This window comes from Caloenas nicobarica, chromosome 2 (genome assembly GCF_036013445.1).
Source record: "Caloenas nicobarica isolate bCalNic1 chromosome 2, bCalNic1.hap1, whole genome shotgun sequence".
NCBI lineage: Eukaryota > Metazoa > Chordata > Aves > Columbiformes > Columbidae > Caloenas > Caloenas nicobarica.
This window is the reverse complement of record NC_088246.1, coordinates 92,236,722-92,260,693: the sequence shown is the minus strand read 5'-3', so window position 1 is coordinate 92,260,693 and position 23,972 is coordinate 92,236,722. Positions and strand designations below refer to the sequence as shown.

The following is a 23,972-nucleotide window of genomic DNA, read 5'->3' as shown; positions in this document are numbered from 1 at the left end:
CTTCTGTGCAACTTTTAAGATGCCACTTCGAAGTTGTAGAAACACCCATGTTGATAAAAACAGGCCATTTTCTGGTGTTTTCTCACAACACTTAATGAAACTATTCTGAACTAACGGTAACAATCAATTTAGCAGACTATTGCATGAAACTAAATCCAGTATATTTTTTTTCTTATGAATAGGATCTTTTCCAAATGAGTAAATATTTAACAAGCTGTTAACCAACTGGTTATTTTGGAGAACTACCAGTATGAGTGTTTTCGTGTTCATAACAGCTCTTACTTGATGGAAGAGTGAAGCTGATGTACCAGTCCTAAGACAGCTTCATACTTCAAATATCTGTGTAAATGTAAGAGAATAGAAACCTGAAATATAAGAGAATGGAAGTATATTTTTTGAATTGTCATTGTAGTAGTCAACTGGAATCATGTTAGTGATAGCTTGGGGTTGTGTGCTTTTAAGGAATCTTCCTCCTACAGATGTTCTGTGCTCTACATATGAGTAAATAATAACCACTAGAGAAGATTTTTTTAAGAGGAAGATAAGATTGCTGTGCATTTGGAGCTGTCACTTTCTTGAAAAGTGCTGTGGCTCAGATAATTCTTAGTGTTGCTGTCCATGCCAGTTGGCTCAAAGAGGCCTTTTCTATCCTTGGAAAAGACTGGAGATATAATGTCTTATACTTAAGTATTTCCAAGAAATATATCTAGATCCAGACCTTGCTAAAAGCTGTGCACAGTAGATTTTCTTGCCTTACACAGTCTAAAGGGAGTCTGCTTGATCAAAGGACAGTATTTCGTAAGAATTTAGGATTTTGTATTTTTTTAAGTTGAAAAAGGAGGGGAGAAAACGAACAAACGACGACAAAACCAAAAAAAACCCCACAACCCCACAAACAAAGCCCTGTAATTCTGCATGAAGTAGTTTAAATGTGATCAACTTTGAGAGCAGAATTTTTTTGTTTCTAAGAAGAAACTGTGGGTACGGTACATTATTGTTAGTGTGATGCCTTATGGCAAGGATCATTTTGTTTCTATGCTTGCAGAACATCTAATCATAATGCTGCAGCTGAGTCCTGAACTGAAGCTGCTGATTCCACCAAGAGCAGCCTAAACTCACCATGGCTTCAGTGGTGGAGGGTGACGCTCAGCTTTGCAAAGCTAGGGATGAATCAAGTCCACCTAGCACTAGCTGTGACTGAAAAGGATCTTCAACTGCTCGTTTTGCATTCTGTAAGATTTTTTTTTTTTAAGTTTCTAATATAATGCACTCTAAAATACTGTTTCAAAAGTTCTCCCTAGGTTCCCACAAAACTCTGCCCTTTTTTCAGGTGTATTTCCAGTGTGGCAGGTACATTCCCTTCTCGGATATGTGGCATGGAGAGCAGGGCACAGAGCAAGGACATTGTTCTGGATGAATTTGCTTTGCTTTTTCGGAATGGAATTTTACCAAATTGATCAGCTTTCAGGAATCCTTCATGTAGAAAGGGCCAGATTATTGGTATTAATGGCCTTTTATGCTAGATAGTATTGATATTTTAATCTGAGGCCTTAAGATACGGTGTTTTTCTTTCTGGTTTTGAAAGAACAACAAGCAATCAAAGGTAGAACACAAATGCCCAGCAAAGCTCTCAGGCTTTACTGCTATTTTAAGATAGCTTTGGCTTGCGTACTGGTAAGACCAGCGTGCATATTTGAAATTCTAGCCTCTACAATGAAAAGACAAGCCCTCGGATACAGCCAGTGGTTTTGGAGCATGCTTGTCCTTTGCAAGTTGAATGTTAAACAATAACTTAAGACTCTACTACACACTGGCTGTAGCTCTTGATGTCTTACACACTGGCTCCATTTTTTGACATAATTTTGGCAAGTGGAGGAACCTGGCAATCCTTCATGCTAGAGGCCTTAGCTCTAATAAAGCGCTTTAGTTATTAGCACAAGTAAATAGTTGTCCATTTGTGCTTCATTAATGCATATTAGTCATACAGTAAATACTGTCATGCTGGCAAGTTCCCCAGAATACTGAATACTTCTGCACAGTTCAGGAGGGGGTTTCTGACAAAGTGGTGTTGGCACCTTTCTTGAAGAAGTTCTTGAAGCTGTTAGTGTAGAAGAGTGACAGACCATTATTTCAGCTCGCATGGGTTTTTGTAAAACTGATACTTCAGTGAAGGCTAAGTAGTGTTTTTGAATGAGTTTTATGCTGTTGCAGTAGGTCCTTCTCAAGTTTGCAGTTAACTTCTACAGTCTTTAGCTTCATCTGAGGCAGAGCGCTTTGCGCTGTCGGGCGTACAAATGAAGTGCCTACTTTTCTAATAAAAATAATTAAATGCTCTAGAATTCCTTAAGATTGTCCAATATTGTAAAATTTTAACTAGATAATTGAAGAACCTAGCATGCACAACATTGTAAGGATATCAAAAGGCAGCACAATGATCCATGTAAGTGTTTTTGTTTCCTGAGAGATGCGACCCTTAATATAAACAGTATAAAATTGTGAGCTGAAATGTCAGGTATGCTTTGTTCTTTGGAACACCCAGCATACATTTACAAATTGCTTTTTTGTCCTTCACGTGCCTGGCAATGACTCCAGGAGGACTTGCTCCATAGTCTTGCCAGAAACCAGGCAAGGCTGACCAGCTTCTGGTTCCTCATCCTTATCCTTGCCCATTTTGAAAATGAATGTGATTTTTGCCTCTGCGGTCATCAAGGTCCTCTTCTGATCAGTGACATTTATTTGAAGATAAGGGGGAGCAGCCTCAGAGTGGTATTGGCCAGCTTCATTAGCATCTTCTGATGCATCCCATCTGGTCCCAGGGACTTGGTCCAGCTAGCTTGTGTGATCCATAGCTGTCCTTCGCTGTGAGAAATGATGCCGACAGTATGCTCAAAGACCTGGGAAATGTGAGGATGAACTTTAGTAGGAAAAATTGAGTCAAAGAAGTTGCTGATCTTTTGTGTCCTTAGATGCTGGGTCCTGTGCACAACTGAGCACAAAATAGACTAATATTAGCCATATTTTTGCCCTTGCTGACCTATAGAAGCTTTCCTTGTTGTTCTTGGAATCCTTTTCTGCTTGGGCAGTATCTCTGCTGCCCCCCATGCCTGGAGTGTGAAGAGGCAGTGCAGGGCAGGAAGTTAGAGCTGACACAAGCCTTGAATTGCATGAACTGTTTTATTGATTGTAAAGAGACTGTGCCTGGCCTGGCAAGGCTAACATCTCCCTTGCCTGCCTGTGGATTTTGTCTCTTCCACCCCTCTGGCAGGGACATGAGCTGTCCAGGATTTCTGTGAGCGCTTGTGTGCAGGCTGATGGAGAGCAGTGCTTGGGGGAGCCTGGGAGAGGACATCTTGACCCTCCTGGAAGGAGATCACTGCCTTTTTCTGGAGGACATCTTGGCAATGATGATGTCAGGAGGCAATGACTGTACCTGTGACTGGTCTACCTCCATGGGCTTTTTCCCACAGTCCTGTGAGCTCTTGTCCTGTTCCGCCTCTGCATATCCTTCTTCTTCCAGAGCATCTCTCTTGGGGTCATCTTTCCTTGACTAGCAAGGAAGCAAGAACTCCTTGGCAAGCCAGGAGTGGTTGCCATGATCACACCACCAGGACCTCACCTGTTGGAAAGATTTCTGCAGGATCATTTCTCTAGGATCCTATGTATATACATGTTCCTCCGTGTTTCCTGTGTGATTTGTACTTGTTGGATCACTTCAGTTACTTGATGTGTTAGATCACTTGAATGTTGCAGATGCCCATTTATTAGTGCAACTTATAGCATGTTTACCTGCCCACACATGCACACTCAATTTATGCTAATTTTTTGTTCTTTTAAATGCATGACAGACTCAGAATTTTTCAAACCAAATATTAATGTCAACATCTGAGGCAATCACCATGAGGCTTTTGTAGCTGGAGGCGCTTGTAGAGCCTGTTCTCTAAGGTGAATGTGAATTAACACTTCAGAGTACCCATTTCTCTACTTCTGACCATACAGAAGTATAGGGCAGCGTGTTGTAAGTTTAATGGGTAAAATGCCTTCCTACATATGTGCTGATGAAATTTCTGCATGAAATATATATATATTTTTTTTTTTTCCTGACATGAGCAAGTGGTTAACCAAATGTGCTAAAGATGTTCTGAAAAAGGCATCTCTTGCAATCTTGTGTGTTGTTTTTTTTTTTTTTTTTTGAGGACATAATGGACTCCAGAATGATGACAAACTGCTGGCTGTTGAACATTAATTGGCTGGACGGTTTAGTCACAAACCATAACTGCTATCCTAGATGAGAGCAGATCGGAAAAATAATTTTCTGACAGCATATCTTTTTAGAATGTGACTTGCCCTGCACATTAAAATAAACCCAAACCCACAAGACCAGAGACTTCTTATCAACTGTCCCGCTGGCCATCTCCTGCAACTGGGATGTTGACACAGTAATGTGTGTTATTAGGATGCAAGGTTACACATCTGCTGTCAGTGTTGTGGTGGTGTACTGATGAACTCCCAGGTAACTTGCCACAGTTAATTTTCTTGTTTTAACTAGATGTGTAATGGTCTTCATTTCAACTGCATCCAGTAAGTGGCTTGTTCCTCTCACCCACAGCTTGCTTCTAAAGCTTAGTTCAAAGTTTTTTTCTTCCTCATCCTACGATTCCTTTATTTTTTTTGATCTCTGGTTTGACTTTAATCTCAGTAGGAGTCTTTTCCACTATCTTTAGTCCATAGATCTGCATTTCTGAGTTAGAAAGAATAGCTCAACACTAAAGGAAACAGTATAATAAATACTGGTTGTGCTGCAAAAGTTACCACCCTGAGCCCTGGAGTTAATCACCATCTCAGCAGAAGCATGGTAGCTGCCCATGCACAAGATCCTAGCCTCTTGGAAAATTTAAGATTGATTTTTTTTTTTTTCTCCCCTCATCTTCAGCAGTGGTTTCAAGGAAGAGAAAAGAAGAAAAAAAGAAGAAGAAAGGCATTTCAAAGTCACTTTAATACTGATTTAACAGCAGCTCATCTGATTGCTTCCTATTTCCTTGGAGTGAACAATAGAAATCCATTTGCAGAAATGTTCTTGTGGTTCATAGCTGTAGTGTTTCAGCCTTGCTGAATCCAACATGATCAAATGTTGCACACATGGCAGTATTATAACTAGAACTTCTTTAACTTTGCTTCTGGCTAACCAGCTTCGCAATTTCAGAAATCTCTCTCTGTTTGGAGACCCTGTACCTGAGCAGGTCTTGTTTGGGGTGGTTTGCTTGTTTTGTTTCATATGCTGCCTGGGTAATTTTTGGCATGCTGCACCTTCCTCCAGTAACATACTGGTAGTTTTGAAAACTTTTTGATCTGTTGAGGCCTTAACGTAGCCCAGTATTCAGAGGATTTGTGCAGAATTAAGGCGGCTGCTGCTGCTAACCATGTTGGAGTGTTGCAGCGTATGTTCTGATGTGTTGTGGGTAACTGTCTTGGATGTGTCCAGCAGGCATTAGCAAAAAGTGGGGAGAAGGTGTACAAAATAAGTGGTCTCTTGACACACTTATGCTCTGAACAACTAGTTAGAAAACAAAAGCAAAACCTTCCAAGTATAAAGAGGGGATTGACATGCTTGCTTTTAGTAAGCAGGATTTTATTTTAAGTGCTGGTTTGGGCAAAAACTAAAGATTTACACTTTGTATTGGGTTTTCCTGGGAGAGCTTGCAACTTTACATGTAACCTGTTACTATTTAAATGCAAATTACTGAGTTTTTGTGAATTTTCTTCATTTTGAGAATGTTAAGTCAAAAAATATTTTTTGATAAAGCCATCTTGATGCTGGGTAACTGGTAGAGCTACCTCTTATTAGCTTGCTTTCCTCAAGGAGGACAAAACATGGCAGCCACTACATTAATATATATATGTATAGAAACGTATTTAGTAATACTCGAACAAGCGTACCAATTAAGCACATTTCACATTGTGCCTAGATTTCTGAAAATCAGAGGGAGATAGGTAAAGTGTCCAGAGCACTGAGAGAAGTTCTCAGGCTAAAAGTACCTTTGAGCTGCTTGGATTTTACTGTAGTCACGCTAATTACTACTTTTAAAAAAAATTTTAATAAGTACCCTGAAGATGAAGAAAATACTGCAATTTTCTTGAGAAATGGGGATAAGACAGTGGTGCACTGAAATATCCAGGACGATCTCTATTCTTAGTCTTAGCTCAATTTTTATTTTGTGTTCTTTCCAACTGCTGTGAATTAACAATTTGTATGTAGGCAGCACTGCAGCATAGTTTGTATTAGAAATATTGTCTCACTATTTCTAACACTTGGGAGCAGTGGCTTTATGTATGATCTCTATCTCTAAAACTGCAGGTCAGACGAGGTTCAAACCTGATTAAATGCAGAAATACAGAGATCTTGTTTTATTCGCAATCATTGGTAGTTGTGTGTGGGGGGGGTTTTTGTTGTGTGGTTGTTTTTTTTTTTTTCGGGTGTGTGTTTGGTTTGTTTGTTTGTTTTCTTCTGAGAGCTTGCAAAGTAACCTATTACTGCAATGTAAGCAGTACAAATGAACTATTTAAGTACCCTTATATTGTAGACTATTTCTTGCACTCCATTTTCTTTGTGTAAATTACATTACTGATTTGCTCTGAGAGTTTGGAACATTGCTGTTTGGTTAGAGGTCTGTTCCAGTACGAGGTTATAGGAGACCGTAGCTGTCTGTTCCAATACGAGATCTGATGCTGGGTCGTTAATCATGAAAAGGCATGATTGTTGTGCTTCAGAGATGTGTCTCTGATTTCTGTGGTTTTGTTTGTTTGTTTAAGAGTTTATGGAGCTGTCAACTGAGGTGTATAAATCTTTACCCCATATCTGAGATCCTTAAATATAATCTTTTTGGTAAGGCTTGCTGTTCTGGAGATGTGTAAGGAGTTAGTTCTGTATCTAACTGGAAGCAACTCACCTAAACTACAAATGTCCTTGTCTGAGGTGGGCAGCTAGTTCTGGGGCAGATTGCACCATGTAACAGGTAAACAGTTCTTTATCTAAGCAGAAAGGTGTGTAGTCAATATAATCAGGATCACAGGTTTGATGAGATGGGACAGCCATTTCTAGGCCTAGTTAATTACTTATCTAGTGCTAAGGATCACTCTTCAGGGGAGGAGGGGAGGGATATCAAGCACACCCTAAATTGCAGCAATTTGGAAAGCAGGGAGATAAGGTCTGTATTGCTGATAGTTAAAGCAAGTAGGGATAGCAAAGTATTCTTGTATATGAAGTTGTGCAACGTGACACTTGAAATTAATCAGGTTTTCAGTTCGAAGTGAATTTTAATGGTCTGTGTGAGCACAGTGGCTCTTGCCTTGCAGGAGGCTGGTCATTTTATCAGCTCTGTCAAGGGCTGTAAAGAATCATCTTCCCGTACTGGCCTGTTCAAACCCTCAGTTTGAACCTGAAGCATCAAGAAGACAGAAGGGTATAGCAGTGTTGCCTTTAAGAAAGCAGACTCACTTTCAGATGGGATAAATTCCTTTACTCTGTGTTCCATGCTACTTTCATTCCTTTGTTATAGTTTCATGTAACTCAGGTTATCTGGCTGGGGTTGCTACTTCCCGAAGCAGAAAGATTTGGATATCTATCCTTAAAGAGAATGTATTTATAAGCATATAGTAGTTCTTCCTTTTCTACTCTCTCCCCGGGCACACACAGATATGTTGCTGCAGTGGCAGATGCCAGAGTCCACCAGGTCACTGAGCCTTCCGAGGTTAATGCAGGGCATCCTTAGCCTGCGCTGGGACAGACTGTACAAGAAGGTTCACAGAACGTCTCCCTTCCACTTGGTGCAAGGGTGCTGTCAAAACCTGACCCCCGAAGCCAATGTTCTTGGAAGCAGCTGGCCGGCAGCGCTGCTATAACCTGAGCTCTAGTAGATTTGATGCCAAGTAGAACAGATGAGCTACCTTGTATTTCACAGGTCTGAGCATGGGAAGGGCAGCAGGTTGGGGAGGATCAAATATCCTGTACTTTCTTGCTGCATGTTACAACTTCCCTGAAAAGAACATGTGAAGATTTTCTTTTTTCTTTCTTTTTTTAATGTAGGCTAAAAAGGTAATTTTGAAGACATTACAGGTGTGTTAGCAGGTGTGCGACATACTGAAGTTTTCCACAGCACCTGGGTACAAATATTCCCATTATGTTTCTCTTCATATTTCTGATGAGGAAGGAATATAGTCTGACCACATACTCCAGAAACTTGGACAAAACATAGAAGTCACTCTGGTAAAAATTCTTGACTAGGCTAAAGGTTTTAAGAGCAGCAGCTCATCGTTATGGGTTGCATTACTCCCTTAGAGTGCATGAGCATAATCCACTCTATTAGTTAACACATATGGATCATTAAGTTCATTAGAGCCTTGCTGTGCTTTTAGCTCAGTTTAATTGGTGTAGTGTGTTATGTATCAATTCTTTGATAAGAGAATGATGCAAAATCTCACTGAAAAGCCTTTTTAAAAGAAGAGGAATCTGACATATTACTGTAGTTTATGCTTTCTCAGAGTAAAAAAACCTCTTTTTTTTTTTTCTGTTGAATTCCTATTGGTAAATACAATTCTCTCTGATAGAAAACATATTTTTCAGGGACTTCATTGGTGGAGTTGGTATTGACCAAAACCAAAGAGCTTGGAACATGCAATAAATTAGGGTTTTGGTGGCTTTGTCAGTGGCAGTCCCTTGCCAGTGAGAGTGACTTGCTTTGGAGGTAAGGCTAACTGAAAATTAAATATGAGCTAAAGATACATTATCAGGATACATGGGGACCAGCAGAAGAAACAGAATTTCCACATAAGCGTGTAATTTTCTACTGTGAAGAATTTCCTAAGATAAACTTCATTTATTTAATGGTGTTTTGTTAGAAATGAAAAGGAACTGAGTTTGTTTTTAAAGAAGCAGCAAAAAGGCATTTTATCAGGAAGTAACTGCTTCATTTTTATAAGTGCATGCTAGCTGAAGACAGCTCCAAGAAGTGATTGCTTTCACCAAGAACCTTGTGCACTTGTTCTTTTCTGTATTTCAAGACTTTATTTTAGCTGTAAACCATGTAAACTGTCTCTAACAGCCACGGTGGTTTTAGTCTTATTAAAAATAGAACAAAGGCTTTAGCATTTCTGAGCCTGTCAGTTGGATTCTCTCTGTGCTAGCTGATTAAAAGACAGCAACCATGATGGCATTGAATTTTTTTGTACCATAATAGGTGGCAGTCTGGTCCAAAAAGTGCACACTGTGGTAATATACTGTCCATTTTCTCTGTGCAGAGTACTGGTATACAGCTAAATTCTTGCAAAAGCAGTTTGTACTAAGAGAGGACTGCATCTCATGAGAGGAATTTAATTTGATGTAGTTCTTGCCAAATTCTGGTGCAGTAGTGTTGAAAACTGTGATAATGCCAATTTTGCAAAGACCAGCCTAGAGAAGCTGAATCTGTAAAGCTGGTGTCTATGCACGCTGTAGAAGTGCATTGCTGAAGCTGTCAGCTAAGGTGGTATGTTCCTTCCTGCCTTACCAGAGAAAAGCCTTTTATGAATAAACTGCTGCTACCAGGTACTGTTGGAGGCTGCTAATTGTGGTCCAGCTCTTGCCAGAGTAATTTTTTTTTTTTTTTTTCTTCCTTGGGGTGGCTGAAGAGCCACTTTGTTTTTGAAAAAGGAAGAAACTGGCTAGTAGGTAACAGTAGTTTTTGGTGTGAAACCAAACTGCCCTGATAGCAGTTGCAGTGCAGGTAATGACAAGTCCTGTAACTGGTAATCCTTAAAATAAATCTGAAACACCTTTATAAAAATAAATTTCTGGCTCAGCTATAGCAGTATACTTTATAAATGTGAGAGTCTATGAAGTTATAAAGCTTTTTGTTGGTGTAGGAGAAGAAACCACTGATTTTGACACATGCACACTGCAGGGCTTTGGTGCTGACAACAGGGTCCAACCCCCCAATTTTTTGCTGAATTGAAGGACTTTCTGGTCCATGGGTTATTGAAACCCAGACAGGGTGCTGGAATAAGTTCCTCCAAGGTCAGACTGACAACCCTTTCTGCCTTCCTCTGTATCATGGGATGTAATATAATTCCTGTGATTCATTTAGCGGGTTTCCCAGCCGCTGCAGAGACACAGTCCTTGGACCCAGGTCTGTCTGTCCGTCTCATTTTCCTTCTTTATTTGCTGATTCCTGTTAATGTTGTATTTCTTGTAGCTATTGTATATGTTGTGTGGTGGGCTGGTAAGTCTGCAGAGGGTGGTATGGATGTGTGGATAGCAATAGGTCTGTGTACCCTGCCAGGTTATCGTGTGATTTTGCTGATTTGCAGCACCGAGGATCGGAGGTGCTGCGGTGTCTTGGGAGGAAGGTGCCTGCTGCCTTTGCTGCTCCCGTAATCCCAAGCTAGGTTTGTTTGCTCCTGGTCTCCAGGATTATCGTGCGCAGTCTTGACAGCCAGTACCGTAAAATCAGGATTCGTGCCGTTAGTAGCTTTGCTGCTTCAGGAGAGAGAGCGGGACTCTTGACAAAGCTAAGTGGCTTTATTTTAAGCCCTTGTTTATACAAGCTCTCTTAGCAATGGGAATGCTAAAATTCTAGGGTCACGGTTACTCTGTTGACTTACTGAGCCTTTCACTTGGCTTTTACCTAGTCAAATGACTATAGTTAAGAGGCAGGAAACCTAGTTACAGGTCTTTAATTATGTAATATGCGTGTTGTCTGAGAATGCGCTTCAAAGTTTTTTGCCTGGTGTGCAAAGCCTGGTGTGTGTGTTTTTTTTTTTTTTTTTTTTCTTTATTTCTGTGACATGTTAAGCACTGGCCCAGGGAAGATGTGATTGGAGCTCTAGGAGAAGACAGTAAAAAATATGAACTGTGTTTGAGTAAACTTGATATCATTTGCAAAGCAGTGACTTTAGGCAAACCAAAGAACCTTGCTCTTCCTTCACGACTATACTTGGGACAAATTTCCTCAAGCTCTGGGGGTGTCAGCAGGCTGAAAATATGTTGTATCAAACAACTGTCTGGTAGGGGACTGTGCTGCTGGTTTTTAGCCACTAGAAAGCCCAGTGACTTAAGGAGCATCATGTGCATTACTAACCGATCTAGACTGTGGAGTCTGGATTGGAGCTTGAACATTAGTCTGGATCTGTCAGGTGGATTTCTTCCTGTAATAGCCTATGTGTTTGCTTTCACAGGGCTAAGAGTAAAATTGAGTGACAGAACAGAAACTCTGTGGATGGCTGCACATACCAGTAACCTATAGGAAAGTTTGCTTAGGTGAATAGCTGGCCACTCAGCACTTAATTGTAACCGAGTCTATTCTCCTCCTCGTACATTTGATGCTTTAAGTAAACCAAAGCTGCAAAATCATGGCATAAACAAGAAGCATTGCTTAGAAAACAATGCAGAAATTTACTTTACATACATGGAAATAGTCTTTTGTCTGGGAAGTGAAGGACCATATGAAGTGGTCCTCAGAAGAAGTGCGGCTTCATCTGTTTGTTGCCTAAGGAAACTCCAGAAGCATGTTAAGAATCACAGTACTGGGTCAGGTAAAGAAGTGTTCATCTACTTCTGTATCCTTTGTGTAAGAGTAACAAGTTGCAGATACAAAGAGAAAGCGTACTTTCTCAAAGTATTCCCTTCCTGTTTCTTGAGTATGGAGCTGTGTCCACTGTTTCACAGCCCTTGGGGGACACATCTTCAGTGAATTTTAACAACTGTGGTTTTTTGGAAACCTCTTATACTTGAAGACTTCGCAATAATTTCCTCAGTCTATGCTAGCAGAAGGTACTTCATTTTGCTTTACACATGTTACCTGAACAGAGTAAAGCTAAGGTGGCTCAAGTAATGACCTAGCTAATTTTATGCTCGACTCGTTTCGAGACATTTACCTCGGTGTAGCCCTGCCAGGTAGGCAGCGAGCTCCTGGGGCGGCAGGAGTGCCTCTGTGCAAACTGAGGTGTATCTGCCTTGATATTCTCCTAAACCGCAGTGGGACCTGTCAGCACATCTGACTTGACTCACTGTTGTGCTGGACGGTGTACAAACATCAGAAGTATGTCATGATCTTAATTTGTCGCCGTGGGACTGCTGGCATGAGTACGCGTGACTCTTGCTCAATTGAACCTTTTGTTCGGGGGCACGGCTGTGTGGGTTTGTAGACAGCTACAGTAAATCCAAAACCAGGGACTGTTGTCTTGGTGGTCTGGATGTCCTTGGTCTGGCCATGCTCCCAGGAGCTTCTGAGAAGCTGTGCTGCTACTCGTAGCCTTCCTTCATCACATATACTTCCAGTGACTGCTCAAATTGGAAGAAGTTGAAGCCTTCAGTAAAAGGGGATTTCCAGACCTCTAGAGAAAGCTACTCTGTTAATGTCAGGTCCCTTTCTTTACAAAGAAAGAGGCAGAGGGGAAGTATATATGATAGCTTGTTATTTGTACTTTTGTATCTGCTTCTCTAAGCCCTGTTTACCTGTAAGACTATCATAAATGACTGACTGGATAACCTGTGCCGAAAGAACCAAGATGAGAGAAGAACAGAGCAGTGGCAACATGCCGATCAGCCTAATAATGCTGTCTGGTCCTGATACATACTCCTCTGAGCTGAACTGCAGATGAGAACAGTAGCACTTGGAGCTATAGAAGTGATTAAAGAGCACATGTGCAGACAGCAGAGCTGCTATAGTATATGGCTGTCTGATTCTCTGATTAAAACGCCAGATTTAATGTTTTCTTTGATAACTGAAATGCTTATCATGCTAGCACAAACAGGAGCAAACATTGTATGTCATAGTTGAAGGAGTGCAACTTGAAAGGCTTGGTTATATATTGAAAAATAAACCCAGATTGTCCTGGTTACTGATACATAGAGATAATACTGCCTATGAGTGGACTTTGGCTCTTAATGCGATGGAAGCATGTCACATTTTGCATCGTGCAATGCAGGTTTGCCAAAGGACACTGAAAGCTAACCTGTAATGATGGTGTGTTTGGCTATATGAAATGCTGTTGCTTTAAAGGACTCTAGAAAAAAAAAAAATAAACCCCGCTTCAGATCCTTGTAGCACTCTTGCTAGTCACTCAGTTAAATCATCCTTGGTCACAGATGCTGACTGCCAGAGAAAATAGTACATGCAAACAAGTCAGCGAGGGCTAATGCTCAGCCAGCTTCTAAAAATACTACAATAGCTGGATGGTACAGTAAGTTAAGTAACATGCTTTAATTTCATATTGAGAGCATTTATTGGAAGAGGAGGGAGAGCTGGGGATTAAAACATGGAGCAAACACATGACTTAGCAGGAGGCCGGTTTCAGCAGCAGTGGGGGGGACAGTGATGGACCAAAGCAGGTGCCCACCTTGCTGAGGGCCTTGGCCATGGCCCCAAGCGGGGCCCAAAAATGAGGCCACTGGCATGGAGCAATTGTATAACTCCCTGCCCCCTCTTTCTTCTTTTAACCTTGTTCCAGTGTCTGTCTGATCTGTGCTGCAGCTGGCCAGGTGCCACTGTTTGTCTGTGCACAACGGACACAAACAGATTCTGGAGGGTCATGTGAAACTACCCTGAGCTCTTTAAATCACACCGCCCTTACCTTTTCTCCTCTGCTACCTGCATTGCTTTAACAGGCGTGGCTTTGTTTATGCACGTCTGTCGCTTTACTTTAGCACCTGGGTTGTGCTGGCCCTCGGTGCCCGGAGGAAACCTTTGGTTCCACGCTTTGCTCAAGCTGCAGGAGAACTCTCTGGACCTTCTGGGTAGGAGTTTGCACCTAACAAAATAGGCAGGAGTGTCAGCTTTGTAAAGGCAGCACTGGCAATCATTTGTCAATGAAACCTCTGCTTCTGAAAACTCTGATATATCTTACTGTGACTTTGGCATAAGCTTTGTGAATAAGACCTGTGGTTCTCAGCACCTTCTGGTACAGCTGTGAGGTGATTCCAGAGAGGATGAATCCTATTCCTGTAAACTATTGGTGATGGCTAGTTTAAAAATTAAAAAAAAGCTGTTTTCATTGAAGAGTTATGGACTTGCAGCCAGCTCTAAGCCTGAAATAGGGTCTTCTGAGTTAAGCGTTTGTGTGTTACTGCTGTGGGAAACTCAAAGGTAGAAAGATGCGTCTTGGCCACATCTTATCGTGTTACTACATAGTATTGCATGAGTCTAGCCTTCCACTAGGGGCTTTTATATCTTGGGACAACTGGAAACACATTTAAGTGTGTAACAAATAGCCTATAACGGGTTTTCTTGTTCAGCCTTCCATTTCTTTTGGGATGCCCTGTTACCCTTCCCAGCTGAGAGGCAATAAGCAACTGCATCCACGCATCGGATGTCCGGACTCGTTCCTGGGAAGTGGAACTAAAGCTACTAAACTGTGTCAGTGGGGTTTTATCTACCTGGTATAAATATGTGATGTTGAATTGCATGGGAGGAAACGCACAAGGAAAGCTCTACACTAGGATGAAGGATGCTCTGCTGCTTTGTTCTTCATCCATGCGTTGTTCACCTCTCAACCTTTGTACTAGGTTTGAAATAACCGAAGAGCAATCGACTTCGGCTTTAAGTTTTGACTGCAACTTTTCCTAGATAAGCATCTTCTGCCTACTGTTGTCCTTGGAGCCTTTGAAAGAATTATGCTAAACTTTCTGAGGACCAGACTCTTAATTTAGTATGTGCTTTCTGCTGCTTGCAGTGGCCGCCTCATGCTGCAAGTCCCTGAAATTTAAAATTGAGATGTTGTAGACCAGGTCAGTGCTGGCTGTGTGGTATCCCCGAGAAAATGAGATACATCCAGTGAAAACAACTAGTGCTCCAAAAGTGGTAATAATGTTAGGATGCCATACCCTGTGGTTGCAAGGGATTTAACAGAGACAGGAGCTCAGGAGTTGCATGTTCTCAACACCACTCAGCTCCAGGGAAAGAGCTAACAAATACTGCCATGTTTCAAGAAAGTAAAAACAAATACAGTCGTGCTGACGGGAAGTCTGACACTTTTTTTTTTTTTTCCTTGATTCCTGAGAGACAAGTACAAAAACTTGTGAGTTTAACTAGATGTGGCTTATGAAACAACAGTCAGTGTTGTGGAAATCGGTGGCAAGGATGTAAAGAGCTGTAACAGGAAGTAGCCAATATGGAGGCAGAAGGTTGAGTGGTCCCACTTACATCTGGCGTAGAATGATGGATGCCATATGTATCTCACCATATATTGTTTACTCGTTAAAACCTCCCTTAGTCATACCACTGTTGGCAGTCTCTGTCTTGTAAAAGCCTGTGGGCTACTGAATTGATCCCTGATGGTGAAGGCACTTGAGTGGTGCTTGAGTACTTGAGTCAAATCTGCTGTTTGAGATGGTCTCTTCAAAGAAGAGATAATGCGATTTATTTTGTATCCTTTATAACTATATACAGTTCTTATCACCAAACACTACATCCGTTATGTTTTTTAGCATTAGCTTGTATTCTGTGAATTGGAAATGTTGGGCTGAGAGCTCAAGGTTGTACATAGTTGAATTGCTGCTCGCCACGTGCATGTTGTTGCTCTGCCATAACTACAATGTCATTTGCTTTGAAGGTGGTTCCTATGTTTTGACATAAATGCAGGTCATGCCGTTGTGTACCTATCTCACACTTTGGGCACAGCAGAAACATGTATACAGTCACGTATGTCACTGCAGCATGGTTCATGGGCAGTGATACATTAATGTGGTCAACTTTATGCACTTACTTCTGGTTTTCCATACCCACCCTTAACTGGTATATGCAAAGGTATGCCAACTTTGTAGAACTGTGCACCTGCACTAAATTTCCTCCTTGTGTTTCTAAAACTCAGTGTGACTTATCTTGCCTTTCTTATTTTTTTGTTTATATTGCAATTTTCCTGCTTTCTCCTAGTCTTCTTTTTTTGGCAAGTTCTGTGAGAAACTGCAGTATTTTAGACTTAACCAAATTCAGTCTGTGTTAGAACTTCTTGAAACCTGATCTTGTGAGAGTTCTAGTATGAAAAAAAAAAAAAAATACAGGTTGGCATCCAGAGCTATGGGTGTTTATCTAAATTGAACTTCTGATTCCACTTGAGGTTTCGTAGTTCACTACTGAATCTGTTTCAGTCCAGTTAATTAGTTACAAACCCCTAAACCACACACTTGGAATTAAAGAAAACAAAACCCCAAGCCTCCACATAATTTGATGCAAGAAGAAACTTTTGTTAAACTAGAAAGTGCATTTACATCAATGTTTCCCAGTTTGAAATGCAAAACTGATGTACAGATGAGCCAACAGCAGAGTTATTGATTCTGAATTTGTGACACCTGTTTTGATATGATAGTCTAGTGTCCCCCTAAAACCTACTCCCCTCCCCACCTCCTTCTCTAACATTGGTTTCTCCTTTCGGAGGTATGTCAGGGATGTTTTTGTTTGACTCTGTGCAGCGTAGCTTACAGGGAGTACAGGATGCCTGGTTTTGATAAGATTTTCTTCTCTTCTGTTTTTAGGACAATGTAGATCAGACTTCGGCTCATGGTCGACGGGATCTGGTGGAACCGGGTTTCCAAGAACCATCTAACCGCATCTCCCTGAATCACCAAGGTAGGGAACAGTGGGTGGGCATCCAGGCTCATCGGGGGAAAGCTGGGGTGCTGCATATGCAGAGATAGTTTTACCTCCATATTCCCATTTCTCCTTCTCACTTAAAAAAAAATAAAAAGAAAAAAAAAAAGAAGAAAAAGTTCTAGGTGGTTGGAGGAGGAGAGCTGAGAAATAGAGTTTTTTGTCACAGCTGTCCTGTGAGGGGAGAGGGGAAGGGAAGTACTGAAATTGAGTTCAACATTTGTAATGTTAAAGTTGCATTTGAAAAATCTTTTATTGCTATAAGAAAGGTTCAGGGCTGTGGTCAACTTTGGCAGTAGGAGAAAAGTATGTTTACTTGCCTTGCATGACAGAAATCAGCTCATTTGAGCTGATAAAAATAAATTTTAAAAATCTTTCTTTGCCAATTTGTGTCTGTTCAGATATGTAAAGGAAGACAGTTACTATTATAGCAGAGACGTTTTGGCTTGGCTCTATTTGTTTTGCTTTGAAATAATTAATAATAGAGTGCCATCTGAACCAGTGAACCCCCTTACCCTCAGGGTTCACGATGGCTTCATTTGCAACCCAGTCCTTGAAGGGCATCTTCAAATTTTGTTTCTTCAGTGCAACAGCTAATAGTATTCCAGTCAGCACAAGGCTACTGAAACAAAAAAGATCATGGACTTATTACTTAAAATATTTATCAAATATGATATGCTTAGCTTTTCCTTTAAAAAAATCAGCTGCTTTTGTTTGCCAAGAGCAGCAAGACTGGAATTTCATGACTTGTAGATCCTCAAGACTATTGAAGTTTTACAAACAAGTCCCAGACTTTAATGAGGATTGTATTTTAATTTACTCCCTGCCCCCTAAGTCTTCCAGTTTTTTAAAGCTTTGCCTTCAATTGAAAATAGAAGATAACAGGTTGTCATGTTATCCAATCTAAAACTTGCAGTAGCGCAGGCAGTGTGTTGTGCCATGCTTGCATGCTTACAAAACCAGGTTTATAAATTCCATTTTTCATTCATATTAGAATGGTACTGTTACATTAATCTCACCTACATGGGATGCGCAAATCCCAGAGCAGATCTATACAGGTAACTTCTTCTGAAGTTATTTGTAAGTATCCCCATTCAGTTAAGGGATTTTTGAGGGGAACACATTGTTTGTGGTCTAAGTTCATGTGTTAGAGTGAGAGTATGTGGGGCTGCTGCTCATGAAGTTTGATCATTTATTGAAGAGAGAGGTAGTATTCCATTTTGATGGCAAAATGTTAATTTTATAGCCTGACATCTTTCTTAGAGAGTAGTACTTCCTTTTCAGATCCTTTTTTTCCTCTGTGAATGTTGCAGTGCTGCAGAAGGATCTGTACGGTGTCACCTGATGTGTGGCTCTGCCTCAGCTACTTTGAGACACATGTCTGTATGCAAACTGGTCCAAATTGATTTAGGAAACAGCTATCTTTAAACAGAATGCTTTTCACAGAGGTACTGGCTGTTTGAGGCCTATTTATAAAGACCCTCTTAATGTTTTTCACAGTAGTTTCTGAAGTAAAGATCACTTTTGCACTGACAAATGATTTAGGATTTTTTTCCTACAACAGCAATCAAATCCAGTATTTCTAAAATCTTTCCGATTTTTTTGCTGAAGTAGGTATTTGAGCACGTTATTAATCTTGCCCACCCTCATGACTGTGAAATGCTGTTACATAAGTGACAAGGATTAAGAACTGAAACCTGACTTCCCAGAGGAGGCCGCTGATGCTGCGCTGGGCTGCAGCACTTCTGTCTTTTTGCTGTGTCAGAGGGAAGCAATGTGCCTTGCAGGCATGAGACCTGCTGCTTCGTTATCTTTTTAAAAATGGAAGTGACCGTAGGCGTGATGTATGTCACGTCTTCTGTGTTTGTTCTGTCCAAGTGTGAGCGTCTGCACTATTTCATAGCATATAAAATACACGTTCTTGTCTAAGAACTTGAAAGTACAAGTATTTTAAGAGCTGCTGTGTATTCCAGTAACTGATTAATGAGTAGTACATAGAAAAATATAACATGAAGAGCTTCAGAGGAGTCGTGACATGGTCTGAACTAGCTCCCATGCGGTCATATTAATCACACAATAAATAGGAAAACTAGATTAGTAACCAAGTGGGTTTTTAAGTTCTATGGCAGCTGTTTGCTTTGTTTTTGTACTCTTACATTGAACTGTATTAAAGCTTTACTGGCACTGACTTTGATGAAAAACTTAAGAGTAAACCCGTGTCCAGAAGTAATTTGCAGGACTACTTTTTGTGTTCAATAAATGAATCTGGTGATATGTGTTGATTATGCTGATGATAAAGATACTTGCAACAGACCATGGTAAATTTTGCTTCCTGTTATATACCACGTTACTTGCTGACTTTAGCTTATACCGACTAGCAGGTCTGAAGCTTTTGTTCCTGTGTTTTGCAAGACTTTTAGGGAAAACTGATAGGCTTGCAACATAGCTGGTTTGATACATACTTATCGTGAGCAGAAATTGTGGAAGCATTAGAATTGGCTAAAATATTTCATGTGTTAGGTGCTCTCTGCCTTTTTCTCTTTAGTGTGCTGGGCCTTAAATGCTGCAGCCGAACTTCGAGCAACCATACTTATTACATTATTTTATGAATGCACTTCCAGTTCGTACCTGCCCGCGTTTCTCAGTGAGTGCAGCGGATTTGCCAGTTTCTGTTGAACATTAACTTATAGCCCTTTGCTTTTCACTGGGAGAGCTTTGGTACAGGCACTTGCAATTCTGAACTATACACTGGTTTCCACGGCCTATAAAAATGGTGATTAGCTTCCTCCCGGGCATCTGAATCCCTTCAACACAAGCTGGAAAAAGAGCATTCAAGTGGAGACTGAGATATCGCTGCCAACTGTCCCTGCATGAATAAGCTCTTTCTTGTGAAGGGTATTTCAAGTACATGTTTCCTGCTGAATCACTCTTTTTACACAAGCAGATGCTTTAGAACTGTTCAACTTTTTTGTTTTAAAATAATATCTTGTAAAGGTTGGGAAGCAGAGATTATTTTTTTCAAAGTGAGGAGTCTTCAACATAGGCAGCTTTCCTGTGAAACAGATGTGAAAACTTAAGTGCAGACGTAATAGTATTTTTTCCTAGAAATAGTTCAATAACTGCTTATGTCTGAGTATGCTGATAAACTCTTACTTTAACAATAAGTATTTTTATATCTAGGCCATTATTTAATATTAACTTTTCAATGATTCTGTTAGTTGGGCAAGTTTTGTAAAGGTATTAAATGCAGAGAGCAGGAACTAGAATTTCTTACCTCTATTCCCCAAAATATACTGGTGAAATTAAACGCAATAGGAAAGAGTGAGCTTCATTCAGCTGAACAATACTAATACCTACTGATGTAAAGGAACAGGTATGCTTCAGCTACCTACTGAAAGTTACAGAATATTAACAACAGCCAGCCAGGATCTGGCATTTAATCAACAGCAGATCAATTATATCTTGAGCAGTCCTTCCAGAAGCTGTAGTAAAGCCTCTAGGCTTGATGAAGAAAAATACGTATAAACTATATGACATTTCCTGAAGAGTTAAGCAAGGAGGTGAAGAAACAATCAAAACAATTATTTGCCATCTTTAAAAACACCAAGAGGAAGTGAGAGCATGCTTAGGATGGGACAAGTAGAGTTATTTTTATAAAATTTTCCCTTCAGGAGTAGAGTGTGGAGATGAAGGAAACTGTAGCCTCCTCAGCCGTATGTCACTGTGCAAAACATGTAGCACTCACAAATGTTTATTATTTTGCAATGGCAGGTTCTTTGCGGTGTGTAGCCTACAGTGTTTGTACTCCATCCAGTAGCGAGGGGCAGAGCTGGGGGAGCATAGTGGTGATTTTAGTCAAAACACATTGACGTGGATGTGCTGTTCTGAGGCGTTTTGTAGAGGTGATGGGCTCCAGCACTCGCTCTCTTAGTCCCATCCCAAAGGATGCTGCTGTTTCTCCTCTCTTCCCAAGCACCTGGGCCCTGCAGCCTCTGTTCCTCCTGGCTGAGTGCACCGCACTGCAGTGCCACCACCGTTAACTTCTGGGTTTTGCTTTGTCGAGGCGTGTTTTGGAACTCATATTTTGTTTGTTTTTCTAGCAAGCAGCAAATAGTGCCAGCTCCAGTCCTGGTCAGAAAGTTCATGGGCAGTACCTTTTATTAGTACTTGACATGTACTTTTTGAGGTTGTGTAGCTACTTCTTATTCAGGATTTTGAAGCCAGGCATAAATAAGATGTATTCTGTCACCCTGACTTTTAGTGGAAGTATTAGACGTGCAGTTCTGGCACTTTCTGTATGTGTGTACTTGCGAGATGATTGTCTGTGCAAATGTGTTTTGCCATAGGCCTTTGAGAGATTTATCTTCCTTTTATTCATATATTCACGTGGCCTTCCTCTCCTGAAGTGCTCTTGGCTCTTGCTCAACTTGATCCTTTTTATCACAGCAGTTTGCAGGCAGATCTGGGCTAATATTGTGGTACCTCTGGCTCCATAGCCAGGTGGCTCTGGCAGCAGAAATAAATAGGTGATGTGAGTTGTTTTAGCCAACAGCTGTCCTTTATCAACAGCCAGCTCATCCTTTGGTCTTTCTTGCTTGGTCATGCTAGGAAATGTTGCCTGCACAGTGAGACAATGAAGATGCTGTGTTTGCCAATCAGTCGCTGTTAGGTTTCTGTGACGTTCCTACACCTGTGGACTATGACTTGTTCACACCAAACCTGAAGGGATGCAAAGCAGCTGCCGACTTGTGTCACACTGAGGCCTGCTCTTGAGGTAGATGGCTCTGCCATATCTCGCTGGCTAGTAACTGATACGTTAACTTTTATAGATATGATAACAGTCAGTGATGGTGGAAACTACCATTCTAACACGCTGCCTGTGTCCAAAAAACACAAGCCTGTGTAAATATGTATGGATTTCTGAATGAGTATGGGTTTAGATGAAGTATTGCCTGGAGGCTGGATGTCAAGAGGATGGGACCAGACTCCTTTCAGTGGTGCCCAGCAATAGGATGAGGGGCAACGGGCACAGACTGAAGCAGAAGAGGTTTCATCTGAATAGGAGGAGAAACTTCTGTACTTTGAGGGTGCCAGAGCACTGGAACAGGCTGCCCAGAGAGGTGGTGGAGTCTCCTTCTCTGGAGATGTTCAAAACCCTCCTGGACACATTCCTGTGTGATCTGCTCTAGGTGAATGTGCTTTAGCAGGTGGGTTGGACTAGATGATCTCCAGAGGTCCCTTCCAACCCAAACCATTCTGTGATTTTGTGATTATGATGCTTAGGGTTTAGCCCAGAGAAATAATCTTCTGTAGTCCTTTTTCTCCATCATTGGTATTATTACTTGCTTTTAGTATCTTTTCTTCAATATCTGTCTCAGGACAGGCACATGAGGTTGAGGTGATTTTGTTATTTGTCCTGTAGCTGAGGAGCAGCATGTTTAGTAATGGCCAGTGCTACTTCTGCTGTGCTTCAGTTGTGGGATCCCACTGGGATGAGTCAGTTATTTGGTGTATCAGAACTAACCCATGTTTTTGCAGAATCCAGCTGGTACTGAATTGAAAATGTAGAGTGAAAAACAGATAGTCTTGTTTGTATTGCAGAGACAATACCAAAAGCTGCCAGACATTCATGAATTCTCATGCTTTGTATGAATGTTGTTGTCATTGTGCAGCCTTAGGAAAAAAAAATCCCACCATTAGTGCCAAAAAGATTTACACTGACTACCCTTAGGCAGAGGGATGAGCCCCCCCTTCCTGCCTAGCTCATTCCAGTACCTTTGTCTTGTTTGGGAGAAGGCTTCCATTGTACTTGGTGATGAATCTTGTTAGCACAGTTACTAGGAGGATACCCATAATAGCTGCAGAAGTTTAACTTCTCTCATTATATTAGTTCCCAAATGCTTGGACCGACAGAACTCTGGAAAAAAAATGTAAAAAAGATGGAAAAATAAAACAAAGTAGGTTGGCGTTTAGTACAGATAATTTCAGATATTTGCAGCAAGCTACAGGAAGACAAAATAGACCAACTAATTGAGTTTATCAGGAAGAGACTGTATGTAAGGCTGCTAATAAAGATTGAGTGAAATCAGTGAAATGAGGAGAAACAGACTACAAATGGTCTTAAATGTTGCATGTTCACAGTAACATTTGCAGGTGACTGACGGATTTTTCTTTTTTTTTATTGTATTTTTTAATTTTATTTTTCGTATATCGACTTTTTAGTATCAGCTTCACGAATCTTCGGTTTTGGACACATTTAAAATTAAATGTGTTCCTCTGAAGCCACCTGATATGAATAAAAAAAAAGCTCAAATATAGTTGACAAGCATTGGATTTTAGGCCTGCTTATAATCTCTCAGGATTCAGCGTGTAAATTTTGACGACATAGGATTCAGTGCAGGGAAGGAGCCTTCTGTCTTGGTTGTATAGGGTGGAACATGGTTTGCCTTGGGGCCCTTATTCTTTGGAATTTTTACAAGTGGAGGTGTAGAAAAAATAAAGAGAATTTTAAAGTAAGCCTAAAGCAGGGAGTATTACAGTATTAAAAATTAATCTTTCCCTCTTTATGTGGTGGTCAAAGTAAATTTTAAGGCTATGTTCTTTGGTGGCCTATGCAGAAATGGTGAAGTTATTACCAGGTTTGTAATGAACTTCTTGCCTTGTTGGAGGGGAGGTGATTAGTGGGGCAGAGTGGTTGCTTTGGGAGAGCTGGTGGAGCTGGGGTGGAGTTGGGCTTCTTGCTCAAGATAGTCTGTGGCACCCCATACCCGTCCCTTGGGGGCTAAAGCTGTGTAGATGTATGATGTCTGAGAAAGTGTTTTTTCTTTTTTTCATGTTGGAGATAGAGGGATAGCATTCCTCCACCTTCTCTTTCAAGATTTGTATCTCTGGTTGTCTTGGGGGTGGGGAGTAGATTCACAGGATGTCAATTTAGGGTGGTTAGAAGCGGTGTCTCGTTGTTACTGTTAAATTCTTGTCTAAGGCTTTAGGAGGGGAAGGTATAAATTGGGCACCTGGCTGGGGTGATTCTGTTGCTTCTTTCCAGATCCTTCTTGTGCAAGAGGGCATTTCCCTCCCTCACCCCGTATGTGTTACCTATTGGAGAACAAGTTGCCTTAGTACTAGCATAAGCCTAAAGTGATGACTCTTTAAGAAACTTGCCACCAATCAAATAGGAAGAGGGAGACACTGAAGTAAATTGTAAAATAAAATGTCCTTTTTCATTTACTTTTGTCCTTAGAATCATAGAATCATTTCGGTTGGAAGAAACCCTCAAGATCATCAAATCCAACCATAACCTAACTGGCACTAAACCATGTCCCTAAGAACCTCATGTACTCATCTTTTAAACACCTCCAG

General features: G+C 40.9%; 1 protein-coding gene across 4 annotated transcripts in view; it reads left to right on the top strand.

The window, feature by feature from the left end:
* GRB10 (growth factor receptor bound protein 10) overlaps positions 1–23,972 on the top strand; it is a 145,531-nt gene that overhangs the window by 43,636 nt on the left and 77,923 nt on the right. For all 4 annotated transcript variants that reach the window (XM_065629874.1, XM_065629876.1, XM_065629873.1 and 1 more), the window contains one exon: positions 16,499–16,592. In XM_065629874.1, coding sequence (XP_065485946.1) covers positions 16,499–16,592 — 94 coding nt within the window. The remainder of the gene's footprint in view (positions 1–16,498; positions 16,593–23,972) is intronic.